Raw genomic sequence first — 21,891 nt, forward strand, 5'->3', positions numbered from 1 at the left:
CAGGTGCTTCCAAAAAACACCTCCGTCGGTGTAATTCAGATGCCTGGCCCCCAAAAATGAATAGGGGGTGTCAGCAGCGACCATAGATAGATAGATTCAGGCAATGCCTGAATCTATTTATGGTGATTAGAGAGTGACAGGAGGGGGGGGAGCGGCGCTCCTGCACCCTTTATGGACGCACCGCCACTGCTCCCTGCCTGTTCCTGATTGGGTGAAGGGCAGAACCAATGACAGGAAGAAGAGAGAAAAGCCTGGGAAAGAGATGTGAGGAGAGTGAGAGAAAAAACTGTGAGAGGGATTTTTAGAGCTGAGGGGAGAGAGAGATACACACTGACACCAGAGAGTGTGTGACCTTTTATAAAGGGAGAGCTGTCTGAGGAGAGCGGGCTGAGGTACCAGCATCAGGTTAAAGGAGAGAGAGACACACTGACACCAGAGAGTGTGTGACCTATTATAGAGAGAGACAGTCAAGCCTTTCCAGAGACTGCCAGGAGAGAGAAGTGTGGTGAGGTGACCAGACTGTGTGGTGGAACTTCACCAGAGTGAGAGACATGTTTTTTCTGAGACAAGCGGGAGAGCTCTGCAAGAAGATAGAGGGGAGCCAGGATCGGTGTCACCCACACAGTGCCACCATTAAGCTCAGGAACCCTGATCAGTGACCCAAGCAACACCCAGCTCAGCGTATACAACCCACGCCGTTTCAGGGATCGCAATATCCATCCCTGTATCGGGTTGGCCGCTGCCTCTTCACCTTGCGAGTTTTGCTACCAGTCATCTCAATCGGCCCTCAGAAGGGGATCCAGTGCCTTACAACATCGCTAGGAGCATCAGGAGCCTGAACCAGCACCTGGGATTATCCTTGTGTCATTGCACAGAGGATTGTTGAGAGGGTGCAAACCCAACATCCTTCTTGACACCATACTGACACTGCATGCAGACACCAATTTCCCTTTTTAGTGTCACGGTGCTTGTTTGGAGCTGCCATCTCTAGTAGTTTGCTCCTTTTAAATCTCTACCTAACGGAACATTCTAGAGGATTACTGCTCCATGCAAGCTTGTTTAAAACAAGGGCCCCACCGTTTGCTAGCAGAAGACACTAGTATTCTTCACCTCAGGACCTGCAACATTACAGAACCGTGCTTACTGTGTAACTCTTTTCTTTTCATTGTGTGTTTGCCTCTCAAAGGTGTTTGCGGCCCAGAAGGAGCTGAGAAGTTGACCAGTCTTCTCTCCTCCCTCTCAGCGCCTTTGTTAAGGGCATATAGATCACTGCCCTCCAAATTTACAGTTGCTAAGTATTGAAGGTTGTATTTTCTAATGTATTCTTTGCAGAAAGGTTTAACAGTGTTGTAAGCTTCCATATGCTTTAAACCGTGACAATATATTCAATTTGTTTATCACTACCAGGTGTGTGTCTGTTTTTGGTGATAATCCACAGCCAGGATAACAGTATTTTCCACATGTGTCTTTAAATATGTTTGCAGTAATTAAATTTAACCAGGTGTGCCAGAGGGGCTGAGGTCATTCTTGGGGTTGAGGTGGAGATCAGGGAACCCATATTTACCAAGCAGATCCTTCGGGGGTGGTGCTACATAAACTTAACCAAAGTTGAAAATTGGCCTTGCTATAGGCGCAGGTCATTTATGTACCTCCTGAAGCCTAACTGGAAAACTCCTAGGACATTGTTAAAGATGTTGCTAGGAGACACCCAGCTTTTACTGTTCACCATCACAGAAGCGAGCTCTCAAATAGCTGAGCTCAGAGCTAATGCATTAGGGGAGAGAAAGTACATACAAGGGGGCTGTAATCAGGGTAGGAACTACTTCTGTGATGGTTAAGGTGAACAGTAACAGCTGGGCCTCTCTTAGCAATGTTCTAAGGGTTTTTCAGTCAGGCTTCATGAGAAACATACAGTAAATGGCCTACACCTATAGAAAGGGTATAATTCAACTTGAATCAAAGCCACACAGCTTGATTTATCTACAGATGTCCGCTGTATAGGCAGTTTTCGATTAAAAAAAAAAAAAACAAAACCATGCCTTTAAGGAAATATATTTTTCATTTCCCACGGAGGCTGGGCCAGGTATGTTACATAATCAGAAAACCTACAATCTGGCTTTTGGAAAAAACAAAATGGAAAAAAAAAAAAACCTTGAATGTTATTTTATAATAAATGACATAAAGAATAAATGATCATAATGATATAACATAGCTTTGCATACCATCTCTTTGTACATAACACTATAGGTTATAAATAAACTGTTTATGTACCTCTACACTTCCAGCATACTGCTACGCCAGGTGTTGGCCTATTTTTCCTAAAGCACTCTATCATGTAGCAAGGCTTGTGTACTTACCATGAAGGAAAGGGGACAGGAGTGGATGTTAGCATGATGGACACAGCAGTTTTCTCCATTTGCGTCTTTCCAGTTGGCCGGACACTCTTGTTCCTCACAGAACCTTTTAGCAGACTCAGCATCTCTTCAGTATGCACATAAAGAAATCATACACATGATCACCTCATTATACTGTGCACTTCTGCCATTATTTCATTCTACATTTCTGCTTATAAAAATACAGGAAATCTTTCATTGGAAACAAAACAAAGCCCCCTGAGATTTCTTTTTACTTGCATCAACATTATTTTAATCAAGAGTGGGTTACTAATAAAAGTTATATCGATACTGTACTTATGGAAAATGATATTTTGAATCAGGCCTGAGGAAGAAAGCCAATGTTCTTACATTTCCACTCTACTGAGTCGCCAATAAATGGTATTATTTTAACTGTACTTTTATTGTTTTAACTTATTTTTTTCCCAATGTTATTTTATAACTTTTGATTTATAAGTTAATGTTCTCTCTGATGTTGAAGCGGACCTTTTAGTAATTTTATAAATCTCTATGAATAGATCCCTGACGTGTCACATTATACAACAGTATTATTTTTCAAAAAAGCTACAGCTTTGTTCATTAAAAACAGTCCTTGGGCTTTCGGAAAATGACTTTGCCTAGCAGGAGATGGTACTATCAATCTGCTGCAGACAGGAGGAAACATTTTCTCAGTCCCCACCCCCACCCCAACCACTTTAGTAATCGTACTGCAATACTGTAACTTTGTAACAAGGTGAGAAGCTGTAGGAGGGATTGATCTGTGTCCGCCAAGGACTGCAAAGGATCCAGGATTTACATGACTGTGCCATCTATCAGCCTGTAAACAGGTGCTTATTGAGGTGTTATAGTGTTGGTTTTTTTTAGTATTTCTGTGATATTCTGTGATATTAAAGTCTTTTTTTTTGTTTAAAAATAACAAACATGTTATACTTACCTGATCTGTGTAATGGTTTTGCACAGAGCAGCCCAGATCCTCTTCCTCTGGGGTCCCTCGCCGGTGCTCCTGGTCCCTCCCTCCTGCCGAGTTCCCCCACAGCAAGCAGCTTCTCTGTGTGTCCATTCAAACACACAGCCGCGGCTCGGCCCCGGCCCCTCTCTCTCCCCATTGGCTCACAGACTTTGACAGCAGCAGGAGCCAATGGCGCCCACTGCTGTGTCTCAGCCAATGAGGAGGGAGAGTCCCAGATAGTCGACACCTTGGTGCAACATCGCTGGATCGCGATGGGGCTTAGGTAAGTATTAGTGGAGCTGAGAAGGGCTGCTGCACACAGAAGGTTTTTTATCATAATGCATAGAATGCATTAAGATATAAAAAAGTCTGCCTTTGGAACTATTTTCAGTATATTTTCTCATGTATTAATTGTACTACTTAGTTAATGCTTCCCAGCAGAAGTGATGCTGCCTGAGAAGCCAGGGTTAACTGTGCTAGCCAGAATTTCCCGGGTTTTTCTGCAGAGTCCTGCCCCCTGCTGGGGAAACATATAAAATGGGATCTGCTTGTGCAAGAGAGGGAGTTCCAGCATAGGGACACAGAGGCAGGATTGCTGCACTATGTGAAGCTGTACTGAGCATGTGGCACCCTTTTTTGGGGATATCGGATATGGACTCTCATGAAGGGGATTTTTTTTTAACTGGCTTAAGTTATGATAATCTAGAGCTGTGTATGGAAGGATCTTTGAGAGACTGTGTCACAATAACCTTGTTATTTGCAAGAAGTTCAAGTAAAATGTCTTAAAGTTACCAAATGCCTGGTCTGAAGTACCCCACGCTGAAGAAACCAAGGGACCCATGCACATCAAACTCTCCACTCAGGTATTCCTTTAAAGTGATTTGTATCCTGGGAGGTGTGTGGTCCCTGGCATTAGGCCAGCTGCCGTATCTGCCTCTCTGGCCTTTTTGTACCATCTACGCTCACCTTCAGCGTGGGGCTCCCTTGGTACGGCTGCAGCATTTATCCTGGCAGACCTACCCCGTTCTCCCCTTTTCTCCCCCCATCCTCTAGGAGATACAGAAGGCAGTGTGTTCTGCATGTGACCAGCATCCCCTGAGGAAGCCCGACAGATGGGTGAAACATGTTGGGAAGTACATCGTCTTTGCTGTGTTACTGCATCTGCAACTAAATACATGTGGCACTTCTATATATAAATCTCCTTTATACATTTTTATGTGTGAAAAAAAAATATTTTTATTATATTTTCTCAATAAAGTAAAAATCTTTTAATACAAAAATATTTGATATCTATTCATTTGATGTGCACCCTAAAAATCCCCACTCTCCTTGGTCCTACATAGGCCCCCTAACCTGAGGGAGGAAGTGGAGACAGATCTCCTATCACAATTTGGATTAGCAGCAAGGATGGGAAGTGTTATCATAATGGGGGATTTTAATTATCCAGACATAGACTGGGAGGAGGGAACCGTGCATTCATTTAAGGCTCGCCAGTTCCTAAATGTCTTGCAGGACAATTTTATGGGTCAGATGGTAGACGCACCAACTAGAAATAAAACATTACTGGATCTACTGATTACCAACAATACAGACCTGATCAAGGATGTGGAAATACAGGGCAATTTAGGTAACAGCGATCACAGGTCAGTTAGTTTCAGTATAAATCACACAAATAGGAAACCTAAAGGGAATACAAAGACACTGAATTTCAAAAGAGCCAACTCCCCTAAACTACAAACCTTGCTAAAAGGCATAGATTGGGATAAAATATTAGGAACAAAGAATACGGAGGAGAGATGGGTTTGCTTTAAGAGTATATTAAATAAGGGCATTAGCCAATGTATCCCATTGGGTAATAAATTTAAAAGAGCAAACAAAAGTCTTGGATGGCTTAACTCCAATGTAAAAATGCATATAAAAACAAAGGAGAAGGCCTTCAAAAAATACAAGGTGGAGGATTCATCCTCAGCATTCAGACTTTATAAAGAATGCAACAAGAAATGTAAGGGTGCAATTTGGACGGCTAAGATAGAACATGAAAGACACATAGTGGAGGAGAGCAAAAAAAATCCCAAGAAATTCTTTAAGTATGTAAACAGTAAAAAAGGAGGACAGACCATATTGGCCCCATAAAGAATGAGGAAGGACATCTGGTTACAAAGGATGGGGAGATGGCGAAGGTATTGAATTTATTCTTCTCCTCAGTCTTCACAAGTGAATCGGGGGGCTTCATTAACCAAAACTGCAGTGTTTATCCTTATGACACAACACAGGAAGCACCTCCATGGTTAACAGAGGACAGAATTAAAATTAGACTTGAGAAATTTAACATTAATAAATCACTGGGACCAGATGGCTTGCATCCGAGGGTACTTAGGGAACTCAGTCAAGTGATTGCCAGAACGTTGTTCCTAATTTTTACAGACAGTCTACTGACTGGAATGGTACCAGCTGATTGGAAAAAAGCCAATGTAGCACCAATATTTAAAAAGGGCCCCAAATACATCCCTTGGAATTACAGACCAGTTCGCCTAACATCAATATTATGTAAACTCTTGGAGGGGATGATAAGGGACTATATACAAGATTTTAGTAATGAGAACGGTATCATTAGCAGTAATCAGCATGGATTCATGAAGAATCGTTCTTGCCAAACCAATCTACTAACCTTCTATGAGGAGGTGAGTTGCCATCTAGATAAAGGAAAGCCCGTAGACGTGGTGTATCTGGATTTTGCAAAAGCATTTGACACAGTTCCCCATAAACGTTTACTGTACAAAATAAGGTCCGTTGGCATGGACCATAGGGTGAGTACATGGATTGAAAACTGGCTACAAGGGAGAGTTCAGAGGGTGGTGATAAATGGGGAGTACTCAGAATGGTCAGGGGTAGGTAGTGGGGTTCCCCAGGGTTCTGTGCTGGGACCAATCCTATTTAATTTGTTCATAAACGACCTGGAGGATGGGATAAACAGTTCAATCTCTGTATTTGCAGACGACACTAAGCTAAGCAGGGCAATAACTTCTCCGCAGGATGTGGAAACCTTCCAAAAAGATCTGAACAAATTAATGGGGTGGGCAACTACATGGCAGATGAGGTTCAATGTAGATAAATGTAAAATAATGCATTTGGGTGGAAAAAATATGAATGCAATCTATACACTGGGGGGAGAACCTCTGGGGGAATCTAGGATGGAAAAGGACCTGGGGGTCATAGTAGATGATAGGCTCAGCAATGGCATGCAATGCCAAGCTGCTGCTAACAAAGCAAACAGAATATTGGCATGCATTAAAAAGGAGATCAACTCCAGAGATAAAACGATAATTCCCCCACTCTACAAGAATCTGATCTGGCCGCACCTAGAGTATGCTATCCAGTTCTGGGCACCAGTCCTCAGGAAGGATGTACTGGAAATGGAGCGAGTACAAAGAAGGGCAACAAAGCTAATAATGGGTCTGGAGGATCTTAGTTATGAGGAAAGGTTGCGAGCACTGAACTTGTTCTCTCTGGAGAAGAGACGCTTGAGAGGGGATATGATTTCAATATACAAATACCGTACTGGTGACCCTACAATAGAAATAAAACTTTTTCGCAGAAGAGAGTTTAACAAGACTCATGGCCACTCATTAAAATTAGAAGAAAAGAGGTTTAACCTTAAACTACATAGTGGGTTCTTAACTGTAAGAGCGGCAAGGATGTGGAATTCCCTTCCACAGGCGGTGGTCTCAGCGGGGAGCATCAAGAAACTATTAGATAAGCACCTGAATGACCGCAACATACAGGGATATACAATGTAATACAGACACATAATCACACATAGGTTGGACTTGATGGACTTGTGTCTTTTTTCAACCTCGCCTACTATGTAACTATGTAACTATGTGTCTCCTGTCTGCTTCTGGAAGGCTTCCTGACCTCACCTGCTGCTGCTTCTGAAATAAGTAGATGAAAGCACATGGGTCTTAAAGTGACAAGGTACCTGTTTTTTTTTTTCTTGGTGTTTTTTTCCATTTTTTTTTTGCAGATATGAGCTCACCACACCTGTCAGTGGCACAGAAGAACTCACAAAGGTACAAGGGGGAGGTGTGGGACATATTTTAAAAATAGTGCCCAAGAAATGCTCAAGGAATGCAAAGTATAGGTTTTAGCATTATTTTAGGAGCAGAAGCCCTAAACGCAAACACTGCAGAAAACATAAGTCATCTGCTGACCAGGACAATATGCATTCCTCACATTCCCGCACAGGGCGGCTTTCATGCTCCTCAAGCAGCTCACGTGGCAATGGCTCACATGCGTTTAAATCAACACAATAGAAAATGCTTTGCCTTGCCCAGCCCTGCATGCATATTAGCCATTAATTGGCATGGATTGCCTCAGATTCCAATAAATAAGGAAGCGGATGCACAAATTTCAAAGCCTAGAGGCTGTAGCGGAAAGTATGTGACCGATATCCATGCCACAGGCAAGACGCAGGCCCAACCATCACAAACGCATGCAGATATTTCCAAAGGTGAAAAAGGAAGGGTTTCTTTTCCCATAATGACAGATTTAAAAGCTCATTGATGAAGAATGGGAGAAATGTGATAAGAAGACCAATTTACAGTATCTCCAAGCTTTATCCAATGAAGCTGGCTGGTGTTTGTTTAAGCAATGCATTTCCAGGAGTGGATGGGGCCTGCCAGCGTCTGGTGCGCAAGTGTCTTTGCCTTTCAATACCTTTAGGAATTCTATGGGTTGAAAAGTGGACTTGAGGCTGATTCACACCAGATACAGTCTAATGTGTTTTTATTTGAGTAAAAAATGCATGAACAGTGTTTACTAGGGATGAGCTTCGTGTTCGAGTCGAACCCATGTTCGACTCGAACATCGTCTGTTCGCCCGTTCGCCGAATTGCGAACGCCAAATAGGGCGTTCGCGCCAAATTCGTGTGGTGCGTCACGGCCCATAATTCATTGCGGCATCGCAGTGCATTGCTGGCTGATGATTGGCCAAGCATGCACTATGACCCGCATGCTTGGCCAATCACAGCGGCGTCTGAACAGAGAGCCGTAATTGGCCAAAGCCAAGGAGGCTTTGGCCAATTATGGCTCAGGGGATTTAGCACACGCCCCACACTATATAAGGCCGCCTGCACGGCGGCCCTGTGTAGTGTGTGTTCCGGCGTTCATAGATAGAGAGAGAGAGAGACAGACAGTGTAATTTTGATTTGAGTTAGATAGATTAGGCAGAACAGTCAGTCAGTTAGCTGCACTTACAGTGTATTGTGTATATATATGCATCCCAGGTGTTGCATATATATATATATACACTGTATTCAGTTTAGCTAGATCCGTTCCTGTTATCTTCTTACTGACAGGCAGGCTTGTCTTGTTACAGTATTTACAGCTACCTGAAGAAAATTGCTGGTGTTCTTTTGATCCTATTAGTACCACAGTCAGGCAGCTAGACTATTTACAGTTAGTGCAGTGCGTCCTGCTCACAGTGTTCAGCTAAAACTACAAGTTAGTGGGGTACGTCCACCACAGTGTTCAGCTACACCTACAAGTTAGTGGGGTGCGTCCTGCTCACAGTGTTCAGCTAAACCTACAAGTTAGTGTGGTGCGTCCACCTCAGTGTTCAGCTAAACCTACAAGTTAGTGCGGTGCGTCCTGCTCACAGTGTTCAGCTAAAACTACAAGTTAGTGCGGTGCGTCCTGCTCACAGTGTTCAGCTAAACCTAGAAGTTAGTGCGGTGCGTCCTGCTCAGTGTTCAGCTAAAACTACAAGTTAGTGCTGTGCGTCCTCCTCAGTGTTCAGCTAAACCTACAAGTTAGCGTAGTGAGACCTCTGCACAGTGTTCATCTAAAGCTATAAGTTAGTGCAGTGCGTCCTGCTCAGTGTTCAGCTAGATCCGTTCCTGTTATCTTCTTACTGACAGGCAGGCTTGTCTTGTTACAGTATTTACAGCTACCTGAAGAAAATTGCTGGTGTTCTTTTGATCCTATTAGTACCACAGTCAGGCAGCTAGACTATTTACAGTTAGTGCAGTGCGTCCTGCTCACAGTGTTCAGCTAAAACTACAAGTTAGTGTGGTGCGTCCACCTCAGTGTTCAGCTAAACCTACAAGTTAGTGCGGTGCGTCCTGCTCAGTGTTCAGCTAGATCTGTTCCTGTTATCTTCTTACTGACAGGCAGGCTTGTCTTGTTACAGTATTTACAGCTACCTGAAGAAAATTGCTGGTGTTCTTTTGATCCTATTAGTACCACAGTCAGGCAGCTAGACTATTTACAGTTAGTGCAGTGCGTCCTGCTCACAGTGTTCAGCTAAAACTACAAGTTAGTGGGGTACGTCCACATCACAGTGTTCAGCTAAACCTAGAAGTTAGTGCGGTGCGTCCTGCTCACAGTGTTCAGCTAAAGCTACAAGTTCTGTGCGTCCTGCTCACAGTGTTCAGCTAAACCTACAAGTTAGTGTAGTGAGACCTCTGCACAGTGTTCATCTAAAGCTACAAGTTAGTGCAGTGCGTCCTGCTCACAGTGTTCAGCTAGATCCGTTCCTGTTATCTTCTTACTGACAGGCAGGCTTGTCTTGTTACAGTATTTACAGCTACCTGAAGAAAATTGCTGGTGTTCTTTTGATCCTATTACTACCACAGTCGGGCAGCTAGACTATTTACAGTTAGTGCAGTGCGTCCTGCTCACAGTGTTCAGCTAAAACTACAAGTTAGTGGGGTACGTCCACCTCACAGTGTTAAGCTAAACCTACAAGTTAGTGGGGTGTGTCCTGCTCACAGTGTTCAGCTAAACCTAGAAGTTAGTGCGATGCGTCCTGCTCAGTGTTCAGATAAAACTACTAGTTAGTGCTGTGCGTCCTGCTCACAGTGTTCAGCTAAACCTACAAGTTAGTGCTGTGCGTCCTGCTCACAGTGTTCAGCTAAAACTACAAGTTAGTGTGGTGCGTCCACCTCACAGTGTTCAGCTAAAACTACTAGTTAGTGTGGTGCGTCCTCCTCAGTGTCCAGCTAAACCTACAAGTTATTTTTTTGCGAGCTCTGCACAGTGTTCAACTAAAGCTACCTGTAGAAGGTTGGTGGTGTTTTCCTGATCCTATTACTACCGCAATCAGCTAAAAAAAGCTACAAGTTAGTTTTTTGCGAGCTCTGCCCAGTGTTCAGCTAAAGCTACCTGTAGAAGGTTGGTGGTGTTCTCATACTACAGGCAGGCAGTTGATTTTGCTAGCTGCAGTATAAGTATATATATATATATATATATATATATATATATATATATATATATATATATACTCTCTATCTATCCCAGCTTAGTGCAGCTACAGGCCATTAGTATGTCTGGAAGGCCAAGAAGGAGAGGCAGACAGTCACAAGCCAATAAGAGAGGGCAAGCAGGCTCTGTGTCTAGTGCTGGTCGTGGAGACGGTGCATCCTCATCAGCACGTGGCCGTGGGACACGCTTGGCCTTTTTTTCGGCAGCTGGCCGTGTTGAGCCGCAACATGCGGAAGACTTGGTCGAGTGGATGACCAAGCCGTCCTCATCCTCCTCATCCTCTCTCACCCATGCCCAGGGTACTTTGTCTGGCAAAGCAGCGGCCTCTTCCCTTGGCTCAATGTCATCATCAGTGACTCCTTCCCTAGCCCCACCATGTCCTCCTGAGGAGTCCCTCGAACTGTTTGACCACAGTGTTGGGTACATGCTCCAGGAGGATGCCCAGCGTTTGGAAGGCTCTGATGATGATACTGAGCTCGATGAAGGCAGTAATGTGAGCACGGACAGAGGGGGTGCCCAAGAAGGACAGCAATCTGGCAGTCATGCTCCCCCTGCTGCAGCATACTGCCAGGTTTGCTCCAGTGATGAGGAGGGAGGGGATGAGGTCACTGACTCAACGTGGGTGCCTGATAGGAGAGAGGAGGAGGAGGAGGCGGCACATCACCAACGAGGCAGGATGCCCTCCAGGGGCCAGCCTAAGGGCAACACCTTGACTGCATCACACCCCAAAGCTCCACATGTGCAGGGCGCTGCAGTCTCTGCGCGTTATTCAAAAAGTTCTTTGGTGTGGGCCTTTTTTGAGACGAGTGCATCAGATCGCACCGCTGCTATTTGCAACATATGTCTCAAGCGTATCTCGCGTGGCCAAAACATCTCCCGCTTGGGTACCACATGCTTGACCAGACATATGTTGACCTGCCATGCAGTTAGTTGGCAAGCGTATCTAAAAGACCCACAAGAAGTTCAAGTAAAATGTCTTAAAGTTACCAAATGCCTGGTCTGAAGTACCCCACGCTGAAGAAACCAAGGGACCCATGCACATCAAACTCTCCACTCAGGTATTCCTTTAAAGTGATTTGTATCCTGGGAGGTGTGTGGTCCCTGGCATTAGGCCAGCTGCCGTATCTGCCTCTCTGGCCTTTTTGTACCATCTACGCTCACCTTCAGCGTGGGGCTCCCTTGGTACGGCTGCAGCATTTATCCTGGCAGACCTACCCCGTTCTCCCCTTTTCTCCCCCCATCCTCTAGGAGATACAGAAGGCAGTGTGTTCTGCATGTGACCAGCATCCCCTGAGGAAGCCCGACAGATGGGTGAAACATGTTGGGAAGTACATCGTCTTTGCTGTGTTACTGCATCTGCAACTAAATACATGTGGCACTTCTATATATAAATCTCCTTTTTACATTTTTATGTGTGAAAAAAAAATATTTTTATTATATTTTCTCAATAAAGTAAAAATCTTTTAATACAAAAATATTTGATATCTATTCATTTGATGTGCACCCTAAAAATCCCCACTCTCCTTGGTCCTACATAGGCCCCCTAACCTGAGGGAGGAAGTGGAGACAGATCTCCTATCACAATTTGGATTAGCAGCAAGGATGGGAAGTGTTATCATAATGGGGGATTTTAATTATCCAGACATAGACTGGGAGGAGGGAACCGTGCATTCATTTAAGGCTCGCCAGTTCCTAAATGTCTTGCAGGACAATTTTATGGGTCAGATGGTAGACGCACCAACTAGAAATAAAACATTACTGGATCTACTGATTACCAACAATACAGACCTGATCAAGGATGTGGAAATACAGGGCAATTTAGGTAACAGCGATCACAGGTCAGTTAGTTTCAGTATAAATCACACAAATAGGAAACCTAAAGGGAATACAAAGACACTGAATTTCAAAAGAGCCAACTTCCCTAAACTACAAACCTTGCTAAAAGGCATAGATTGGGATAAAATATTAGGAACAAAGAATACGGAGGAGAGATGGGTTTGCTTTAAGAGTATATTAAATAAGGGCATTAGCCAATGTATCCCATTGGGTAATAAATTTAAAAGAGCAAACAAAAGTCTTGGATGGCTTAACTCCAATGTAAAAATGCATATAAAAACAAAGGAGAAGGCCTTCAAAAAATACAAGGTGGAGGATTCATCCTCAGCATTCAGACTTTATAAAGAATGCAACAAGAAATGTAAGGGTGCAATTTGGACGGCTAAGATAGAACATGAAAGACACATAGTGGAGGAGAGCAAAAAAAATCCCAAGAAATTCTTTAAGTATGTAAACAGTAAAAAAGGAGGACAGACCATATTGGCCCCATAAAGAATGAGGAAGGACATCTGGTTACAAAGGATGGGGAGATGGCGAAGGTATTGAATTTATTCTTCTCCTCAGTCTTCACAAGTGAATCGGGGGGCTTCATTAACCAAAACTGCAGTGTTTATCCTTATGACACAACACAGGAAGCACCTCCATGGTTAACAGAGGACAGAATTAAAATTAGACTTGAGAAATTTAACATTAATAAATCACTGGGACCAGATGGCTTGCATCCGAGGGTACTTAGGGAACTCAGTCAAGTGATTGCCAGAACGTTGTTCCTAATTTTTACAGACAGTCTACTGACTGGAATGGTACCAGCTGATTGGAAAAAAGCCAATGTAGCACCAATATTTAAAAAGGGCCCCAAATACATCCCTTGGAATTACAGACCAGTTCGCCTAACATCAATATTATGTAAACTCTTGGAGGGGATGATAAGGGACTATATACAAGATTTTAGTAATGAGAACGGTATCATTAGCAGTAATCAGCATGGATTCATGAAGAATCGTTCTTGCCAAACCAATCTACTAACCTTCTATGAGGAGGTGAGTTGCCATCTAGATAAAGGAAAGCCCGTAGACGTGGTGTATCTGGATTTTGCAAAAGCATTTGACACAGTTCCCCATAAACGTTTACTGTACAAAATAAGGTCCGTTGGCATGGACCATAGGGTGAGTACATGGATTGAAAAATGGCTACAAGGGCGAGTTCAGAGGGTGGTGATAAATGGGGAGTACTCAGAATGGTCAGGGGTAGGTAGTGGGGTTCCCCAGGGTTCTGTGCTGGGACTAATCCTATTTAATTTGTTCATAAACGACCTGGAGGATGGGATAAACAGTTCAATCTCTGTATTTGCAGACGACACTAAGCTAAGCAGGGCAATAACTTCTCCGCAGGATGTGGAAACCTTCCAAAAAGATCTGAACAAATTAATGGGGTGGGCAACTACATGGCAGATGAGGTTCAATGTAGAAAAATGTAAAATAATGCATTTGGGTGGAAAAAATATGAATGCAATCTATACACTGGGGGGAGAACCTCTGGGGGAATCTAGGATGGAAAAGGACCTGGGGGTCATAGTAGATGATAGGCTCAGCAATGGCATGCAATGCCAAGCTGCTGCTAATAAAGCAAACAGAATATTGGCATGCATTAAAAAGGAGATCAACTCCAGAGATAAAACGATAATTCCCCCACTCTACAAGAATCTGATCTGGCCGCACCTAGAGTATGCTATCCAGTTCTGGGCACCAGTCCTCAGGAAGGATGTACTGGAAATGGAGCGAGTACAAAGAAGGGCAACAAAGCTAATAATGGGTCTGGAGGATCTTAGTTATGAGGAAAGGTTGTGAGCACTGAACTTGTTCTCTCTGGAGAAGAGACGCTTGAGAGGGGATATGATTTCAATATACAAATACCGTACTGGTGACCCTACAATAGAAATAAAACTTTTTCGCAGAAGAGAGTTTAACAAGACTCATGGCCACTCATTAAAATTAGAAGAAAAGAGGTTTAACCTTAAACTACATAGTGGGTTCTTAACTGTAAGAGCGGCAAGGATGTGGAATTCCCTTCCACAGGCGGTGGTCTCAGCGGGGAGCATCAAGAAACTATTAGATAAGCACCTGAATGACCGCAACATACAGGGATATACAATGTAATACAGACACATAATCACACATAGGTTGGACTTGATGGACTTGTGTCTTTTTTCAACCTCGCCTACTATGTAACTATGTAACTATGTGTCTCCTGTCTGCTTCTGGAAGGCTTCCTGACCTCACCTGCTGCTGCTTCTGAAATAAGTAGATGAAAGCACATGGGTCTTAAAGTGACAAGGTACCTGTTTTTTTTTTTCTTGGTGTTTTTTTCCATTTTTTTTTTGCAGATATGAGCTCACCACACCTGTCAGTGGCACAGAAGAACTCACAAAGGTACAAGGGGGAGGTGTGGGACATATTTTAAAAATAGTGCCCAAGAAATGCTCAAGGAATGCAAAGTATAGGTTTTAGCATTATTTTAGGAGCAGAAGCCCTAAACGCAAACACTGCAGAAAACATAAGTCATCTGCTGACCAGGACAATATGCATTCCTCACATTCCCGCACAGGGCGGCTTTCATGCTCCTCAAGCAGCTCACGTGGCAATGGCTCACATGCGTTTAAATCAACACAATAGAAAATGCTTTGCCTTGCCCAGCCCTGCATGCATATTAGCCATTAATTGGCATGGATTGCCTCAGATTCCAATAAATAAGGAAGCGGATGCACAAATTTCAAAGCCTAGAGGCTGTAGCGGAAAGTATGTGACCGATATCCATGCCACAGGCAAGACGCAGGCCCAACCATCACAAACGCATGCAGATATTTCCAAAGGTGAAAAAGGAAGGGTTTCTTTTCCCATAATGACAGATTTAAAAGCTCATTGATGAAGAATGGGAGAAATGTGATAAGAAGACCAATTTACAGTATCTCCAAGCTTTATCCAATGAAGCTGGCTGGTGTTTGTTTAAGCAATGCATTTCCAGGAGTGGATGGGGCCTGCCAGCGTCTGGTGCGCAAGTGTCTTTGCCTTTCAATACCTTTAGGAATTCTATGGGTTGAAAAGTGGACTTGAGGCTGATTCACACCAGATACAGTCTAATGTGTTTTTATTTGAGTAAAAAATGCATGAACAGTGTTTACTAGGGATGAGCTTCGTGTTCGAGTCGAACCCATGTTCGACTCGAACATCGTCTGTTCGCCCGTTCGCCGAATTGCGAACGCCAAATAGGGCGTTCGCGCCAAATTCGTGTGGTGCGTCACGGCCCATAATTCATTGCGGCATCGCAGTGCATTGCTGGCTGATGATTGGCCAAGCATGCACTATGACCCGCATGCTTGGCCAATCACAGCGGCGTCTGAACAGAGAGCCGTAATTGGCCAAAGCCAAGGAGGCTTTGGCCAATTATGGCTCAGGGGATTTAGCACACGCCCCACACTATATAAGGCCGCCTGCACGGCGGCCCTGTGTAGTGTGTGTTCCGGCGTTCATAGATAGAGAGAGAGAGAGACAGACAGTGTAATTTTGATTTGAGTTAGATAGATTAGGCAGAACAGTCAGTCAGTTAGCTGCACTTACAGTGTATTGTGTATATATATGCATCCCAGGTGTTGCATATATATATATATACACTGTATTCAGTTTAGCTACATCCGTTCCTGTTATCTTCTTACTGACAGGCAGGCTTGTCTTGTTACAGTATTTACAGCTACCTGAAGAAAATTGCTGGTGTTCTTTTGATCCTATTAGTACCACAGTCAGGCAGCTAGACTATTTACAGTTAGTGCAGTGCGTCCTGCTCACAGTTTTCAGCTAAAACTACAAGTTAGTGTGGTGCGTCCTGCTCAGTGTTCAGCTAAACCTACAAGTTAGTGTGGTGCGTCCTGCTCACAGTGTTCAGCTAAACCTACAAGTTAGTGCGGTGCGTCCTGCTCACAGTGTTCAGCTAAAACTACAAGTTAGTGCGGTGCGTCCTGCTCACAGTGTTCAGCTAAAACTACAAGTTAGTGGGGTGCGTCCACCTCACAGTGTTCAGCTAAACCTAGAAGTTAGTGCGGTGCGTCCTGCTCAGTGTTCAGCCAAACCTACAAGTTAGTGTAGTGAGACCTCTGCACAGTGTTCATCTAAAGCTACAAGTTAGTGCTGCGTGTCCTCCTCACAGTGTTCAGCTAAACCTATAAGTTAGCGTAGTGAGACCTCTGCACAGTGTTCATCTAAAGCTACAAGTTAGTGCAGTGCGTCCTGCTCACAGTGTTCAGCTAGATCCGTTCCTGTTATCTTCTTACTGACAGGCAGGCTTGTCTTGTTACAGTATTTACAGCTACCTGAAGAAAATTGCTGGTGTTCTTTTGATCCTATTAGTACCACAGTCAGGCAGCTAGACTATTTACAGTTAGTGCAGTGCGTCCTGCTCACAGTGTTCAGCTAAAACTACAAGTTAGTGTGGTGCGTCCACCTCAGTGTTCAGCTAAACCTACAAGTTAGTGCGGTGCGTCCTGCTCAGTGTTCAGCTAGATCTGTTCCTGTTATCTTCTTACTGACAGGCAGGCTTGTCTTGTTACAGTATTTACAGCTACCTGAAGAAAATTGCTGGTGTTCTTTTGATCCTATTAGTACCACAGTCAGGCAGCTAGACTATTTACAGTTAGTGCAGTGCGTCCTGCTCACAGTGTTCAGCTAAAACTACAAGTTAGTGGGGTACGTCCACATCACAGTGTTCAGCTAAACCTAGAAGTTAGTGCGGTGCGTCCTGCTCACAGTGTTCAGCTAAAGCTACAAGTTCTGTGCGTCCTGCTCACAGTGTTCAGCTAAACCTACAAGTTAGTGTAGTGAGACCTCTGCACAGTGTTCATCTAAAGCTACAAGTTAGTGCAGTGCGTCCTGCTCACAGTGTTCAGCTAGATCCGTTCCTGTTATCTTCTTACTGACAGGCAGGCTTGTCTTGTTACAGTATTTACAGCTACCTGAAGAAAATTGCTGGTGTTCTTTTGATCCTATTACTACCACAGTCGGGCAGCTAGACTATTTACAGTTAGTGCAGTGCGTCCTGCTCACAGTGTTCAGCTAAAACTACAAGTTAGTGGGGTACGTCCACCTCACAGTGTTAAGCTAAACCTACAAGTTAGTGGGGTGTGTCCTGCTCACAGTGTTCAGCTAAACCTAGAAGTTAGTGCGATGCGTCCTGCTCAGTGTTCAGATAAAACTACTAGTTAGTGCTGTGCGTCCTGCTCACAGTGTTCAGCTAAACCTACAAGTTAGTGCTGTGCGTCCTGCTCACAGTGTTCAGCTAAAACTACAAGTTAGTGTGGTGCGTCCACCTCACAGTGTTCAGCTAAAACTACTAGTTAGTGTGGTGCGTCCTCCTCACAGTGTCCAGCTAAACCTACAAGTTATTTTTTTGCGAGCTCTGCACAGTGTTCAACTAAAGCTACCTGTAGAAGGTTGGTGGTGTTTTCCTGATCCTATTACTACCGCAATCAGCTAAAAAAAGCTACAAGTTAGTTTTTTGCGAGCTCTGCCCAGTGTTCAGCTAAAGCTACCTGTAGAAGGTTGGTGGTGTTCTCATACTACAGGCAGGCAGTTGATTTTGCTAGCTGCAGTATAAGTATATATATATATATATATATATATATATATATATATATATACTCTCTATCTATCCCAGCTTAGTGCAGCTACAGGCCATTAGTATGTCTGGAAGGCCAAGAAGGAGAGGCAGACAGTCACAAGCCAATAAGAGAGGGCAAGCAGGCTCTGTGTCTAGTGCTGGTCGTGGAGACGGTGCATCCTCATCAGCACGTGGCCGTGGGACACGCTTGGCCTTTTTTTCGGCAGCTGGCCGTGTTGAGCCGCAACATGCGGAAGACTTGGTCGAGTGGATGACCAAGCCGTCCTCATCCTCCTCATCCTCTCTCACCCATGCCCAGGGTACTTTGTCTGGCAAAGCAGCGGCCTCTTCCCTTGGCTCAATGTCATCATCAGTGACTCCTTCCCTAGCCCCACCATGTCCTCCTGAGGAGTCCCTCGAACTGTTTGACCACAGTGTTGGGTACATGCTCCAGGAGGATGCCCAGCGTTTGGAAGGCTCTGATGATGATACTGAGCTCGATGAAGGCAGTAATGTGAGCACGGACAGAGGGGGTGCCCAAGAAGGACAGCAATCTGGCAGTCATGCTCCCCCTGCTGCAGCATACTGCCAGGTTTGCTCCAGTGATGAGGAGGGAGGGGATGAGGTCACTGACTCAACGTGGGTGCCTGATAGGAGAGAGGAGGAGGAGGAGGCGGCACATCACCAACGAGGCAGGATGCCCTCCAGGGGCCAGCCTAAGGGCAACACCTTGACTGCATCACACCCCAAAGCTCCACATGTGCAGGGCGCTGCAGTCTCTGCGCGTTATTCAAAAAGTTCTTTGGTGTGGGCCTTTTTTGAGACGAGTGCATCAGATCGCACCGCTGCTATTTGCAACATATGTCTCAAGCGTATCTCGCGTGGCCAAAACATCTCCCGCTTGGGTACCACATGCTTGACCAGACATATGTTGACCTGCCATGCAGTTAGTTGGCAAGCGTATCTAAAAGACCCACAAGAAGTTCAAGTAAAATGTCTTAAAGTTACCAAATGCCTGGTCTGAAGTACCCCACGCTGAAGAAACCAAGGGACCCATGCACATCAAACTCTCCACTCAGGTATTCCTTTAAAGTGATTTGTATCCTGGGAGGTGTGTGGTCCCTGGCATTAGGCCAGCTGCCGTATCTGCCTCTCTGGCCTTTTTGTACCATCTACGCTCACCTTCAGCGTGGGGCTCCCTTGGTACGGCTGCAGCATTTATCCTGGCAGACCTACCCCGTTCTCCCCTTTTCTCCCCCCATCCTCTAGGAGATACAGAAGGCAGTGTGTTCTGCATGTGACCAGCATCCCCTGAGGAAGCCCGACAGATGGGTGAAACATGTTGGGAAGTACATCGTCTTTGCTGTGTTACTGCATCTGCAACTAAATACATGTGGCACTTCTATATATAAATCTCCTTTTTACATTTTTATGTGTGAAAAAAAAATATTTTTATTATATTTTCTCAATAAAGTAAAAATCTTTTAATACAAAAATATTTGATATCTATTCATTTGATGTGCACCCTAAAAATCCCCACTCTCCTTGGTCCTACATAGGCCCCCTAACCTGAGGGAGGAAGTGGAGACAGATCTCCTATCACAATTTGGATTAGCAGCAAGGATGGGAAGTGTTATCATAATGGGGGATTTTAATTATCCAGACATAGACTGGGAGGAGGGAACCGTGCATTCATTTAAGGCTCGCCAGTTCCTAAATGTCTTGCAGGACAATTTTATGGGTCAGATGGTAGACGCACCAACTAGAAATAAAACATTACTGGATCTACTGATTACCAACAATACAGACCTGATCAAGGATGTGGAAATACAGGGCAATTTAGGTAACAGCGATCACAGGTCAGTTAGTTTCAGTATAAATCACACAAATAGGAAACCTAAAGGGAATACAAAGACACTGAATTTCAAAAGAGCCAACTTCCCTAAACTACAAACCTTGCTAAAAGGCATAGATTGGGATAAAATATTAGGAACAAAGAATACGGAGGAGAGATGGGTTTGCTTTAAGAGTATATTAAATAAGGGCATTAGCCAATGTATCCCATTGGGTAATAAATTTAAAAGAGCAAACAAAAGTCTTGGATGGCTTAACTCCAATGTAAAAATGCATATAAAAACAAAGGAGAAGGCCTTCAAAAAATACAAGGTGGAGGATTCATCCTCAGCATTCAGACTTTATAAAGAATGCAACAAGAAATGTAAGGGTGCAATTTGGACGGCTAAGATAGAACATGAAAGACACATAGTGGAGGAGAGCAAAAAAAATCCCAAGAAATTCTTTAAGTATGTAAACAGTAAAAAAGGAGGACAGACCATATTGGCCCCATAAAGAATGAGGAAGGACATCTGGTTACAAAGGATGGGGAGATGGCGAAGGTATTGAATTTATTCTTCTCCTCAGTCTTCACAAGTGAATCGGGGGGCTTCATTAACCAAAACTGCAGTGTTTATCCTTATGACACAACACAGGAAGCACCTCCATGGTTAACAGAGGACAGAATTAAAATTAGACTTGAGAAATTTAACATTAATAAATCACTGGGACCAGATGGCTTGCATCCGAGGGTACTTAGGGAACTCAGTCAAGTGATTGCCAGAACGTTGTTCCTAATTTTTACAGACAGTCTACTGACTGGAATGGTACCAGCTGATTGGAAAAAAGCCAATGTAGCACCAATATTTAAAAAGGGCCCCAAATACATCCCTTGGAATTACAGACCAGTTCGCCTAACATCAATATTATGTAAACTCTTGGAGGGGATGATAAGGGACTATATACAAGATTTTAGTAATGAGAACGGTATCATTAGCAGTAATCAGCATGGATTCATGAAGAATCGTTCTTGCCAAACCAATCTACTAACCTTCTATGAGGAGGTGAGTTGCCATCTAGATAAAGGAAAGCCCGTAGACGTGGTGTATCTGGATTTTGCAAAAGCATTTGACACAGTTCCCCATAAACGTTTACTGTACAAAATAAGGTCCGTTGGCATGGACCATAGGGTGAGTACATGGATTGAAAAATGGCTACAAGGGCGAGTTCAGAGGGTGGTGATAAATGGGGAGTACTCAGAATGGTCAGGGGTAGGTAGTGGGGTTCCCCAGGGTTCTGTGCTGGGACTAATCCTATTTAATTTGTTCATAAACGACCTGGAGGATGGGATAAACAGTTCAATCTCTGTATTTGCAGACGACACTAAGCTAAGCAGGGCAATAACTTCTCCGCAGGATGTGGAAACCTTCCAAAAAGATCTGAACAAATTAATGGGGTGGGCAACTACATGGCAGATGAGGTTCAATGTAGAAAAATGTAAAATAATGCATTTGGGTGGAAAAAATATGAATGCAATCTATACACTGGGGGGAGAACCTCTGGGGGAATCTAGGATGGAAAAGGACCTGGGGGTCATAGTAGATGATAGGCTCAGCAATGGCATGCAATGCCAAGCTGCTGCTAATAAAGCAAACAGAATATTGGCATGCATTAAAAAGGAGATCAACTCCAGAGATAAAACGATAATTCCCCCACTCTACAAGAATCTGATCTGGCCGCACCTAGAGTATGCTATCCAGTTCTGGGCACCAGTCCTCAGGAAGGATGTACTGGAAATGGAGCGAGTACAAAGAAGGGCAACAAAGCTAATAATGGGTCTGGAGGATCTTAGTTATGAGGAAAGGTTGTGAGCACTGAACTTGTTCTCTCTGGAGAAGAGACGCTTGAGAGGGGATATGATTTCAATATACAAATACCGTACTGGTGACCCTACAATAGAAATAAAACTTTTTCG

General features: G+C 44.0%; 1 protein-coding gene across 1 annotated transcript in view; it reads right to left on the reverse strand.

Moving 5' to 3' along the window:
• Window positions 1-21,891, reverse strand: part of LOC141124418 (atrial natriuretic peptide receptor 1-like) — a 393,221-nt gene that overhangs the window by 302,957 nt on the left and 68,373 nt on the right. The window contains exon 4 of the mRNA XM_073612264.1: window positions 2,358-2,481. Coding sequence (XP_073468365.1) covers window positions 2,358-2,481 — 124 coding nt within the window. The remainder of the gene's footprint in view (window positions 1-2,357; window positions 2,482-21,891) is intronic.

The sequence above is a fragment of the Aquarana catesbeiana genome, linkage group LG01 (genome assembly GCF_042186555.1).
Source record: "Aquarana catesbeiana isolate 2022-GZ linkage group LG01, ASM4218655v1, whole genome shotgun sequence".
NCBI lineage: Eukaryota > Metazoa > Chordata > Amphibia > Anura > Ranidae > Aquarana > Aquarana catesbeiana.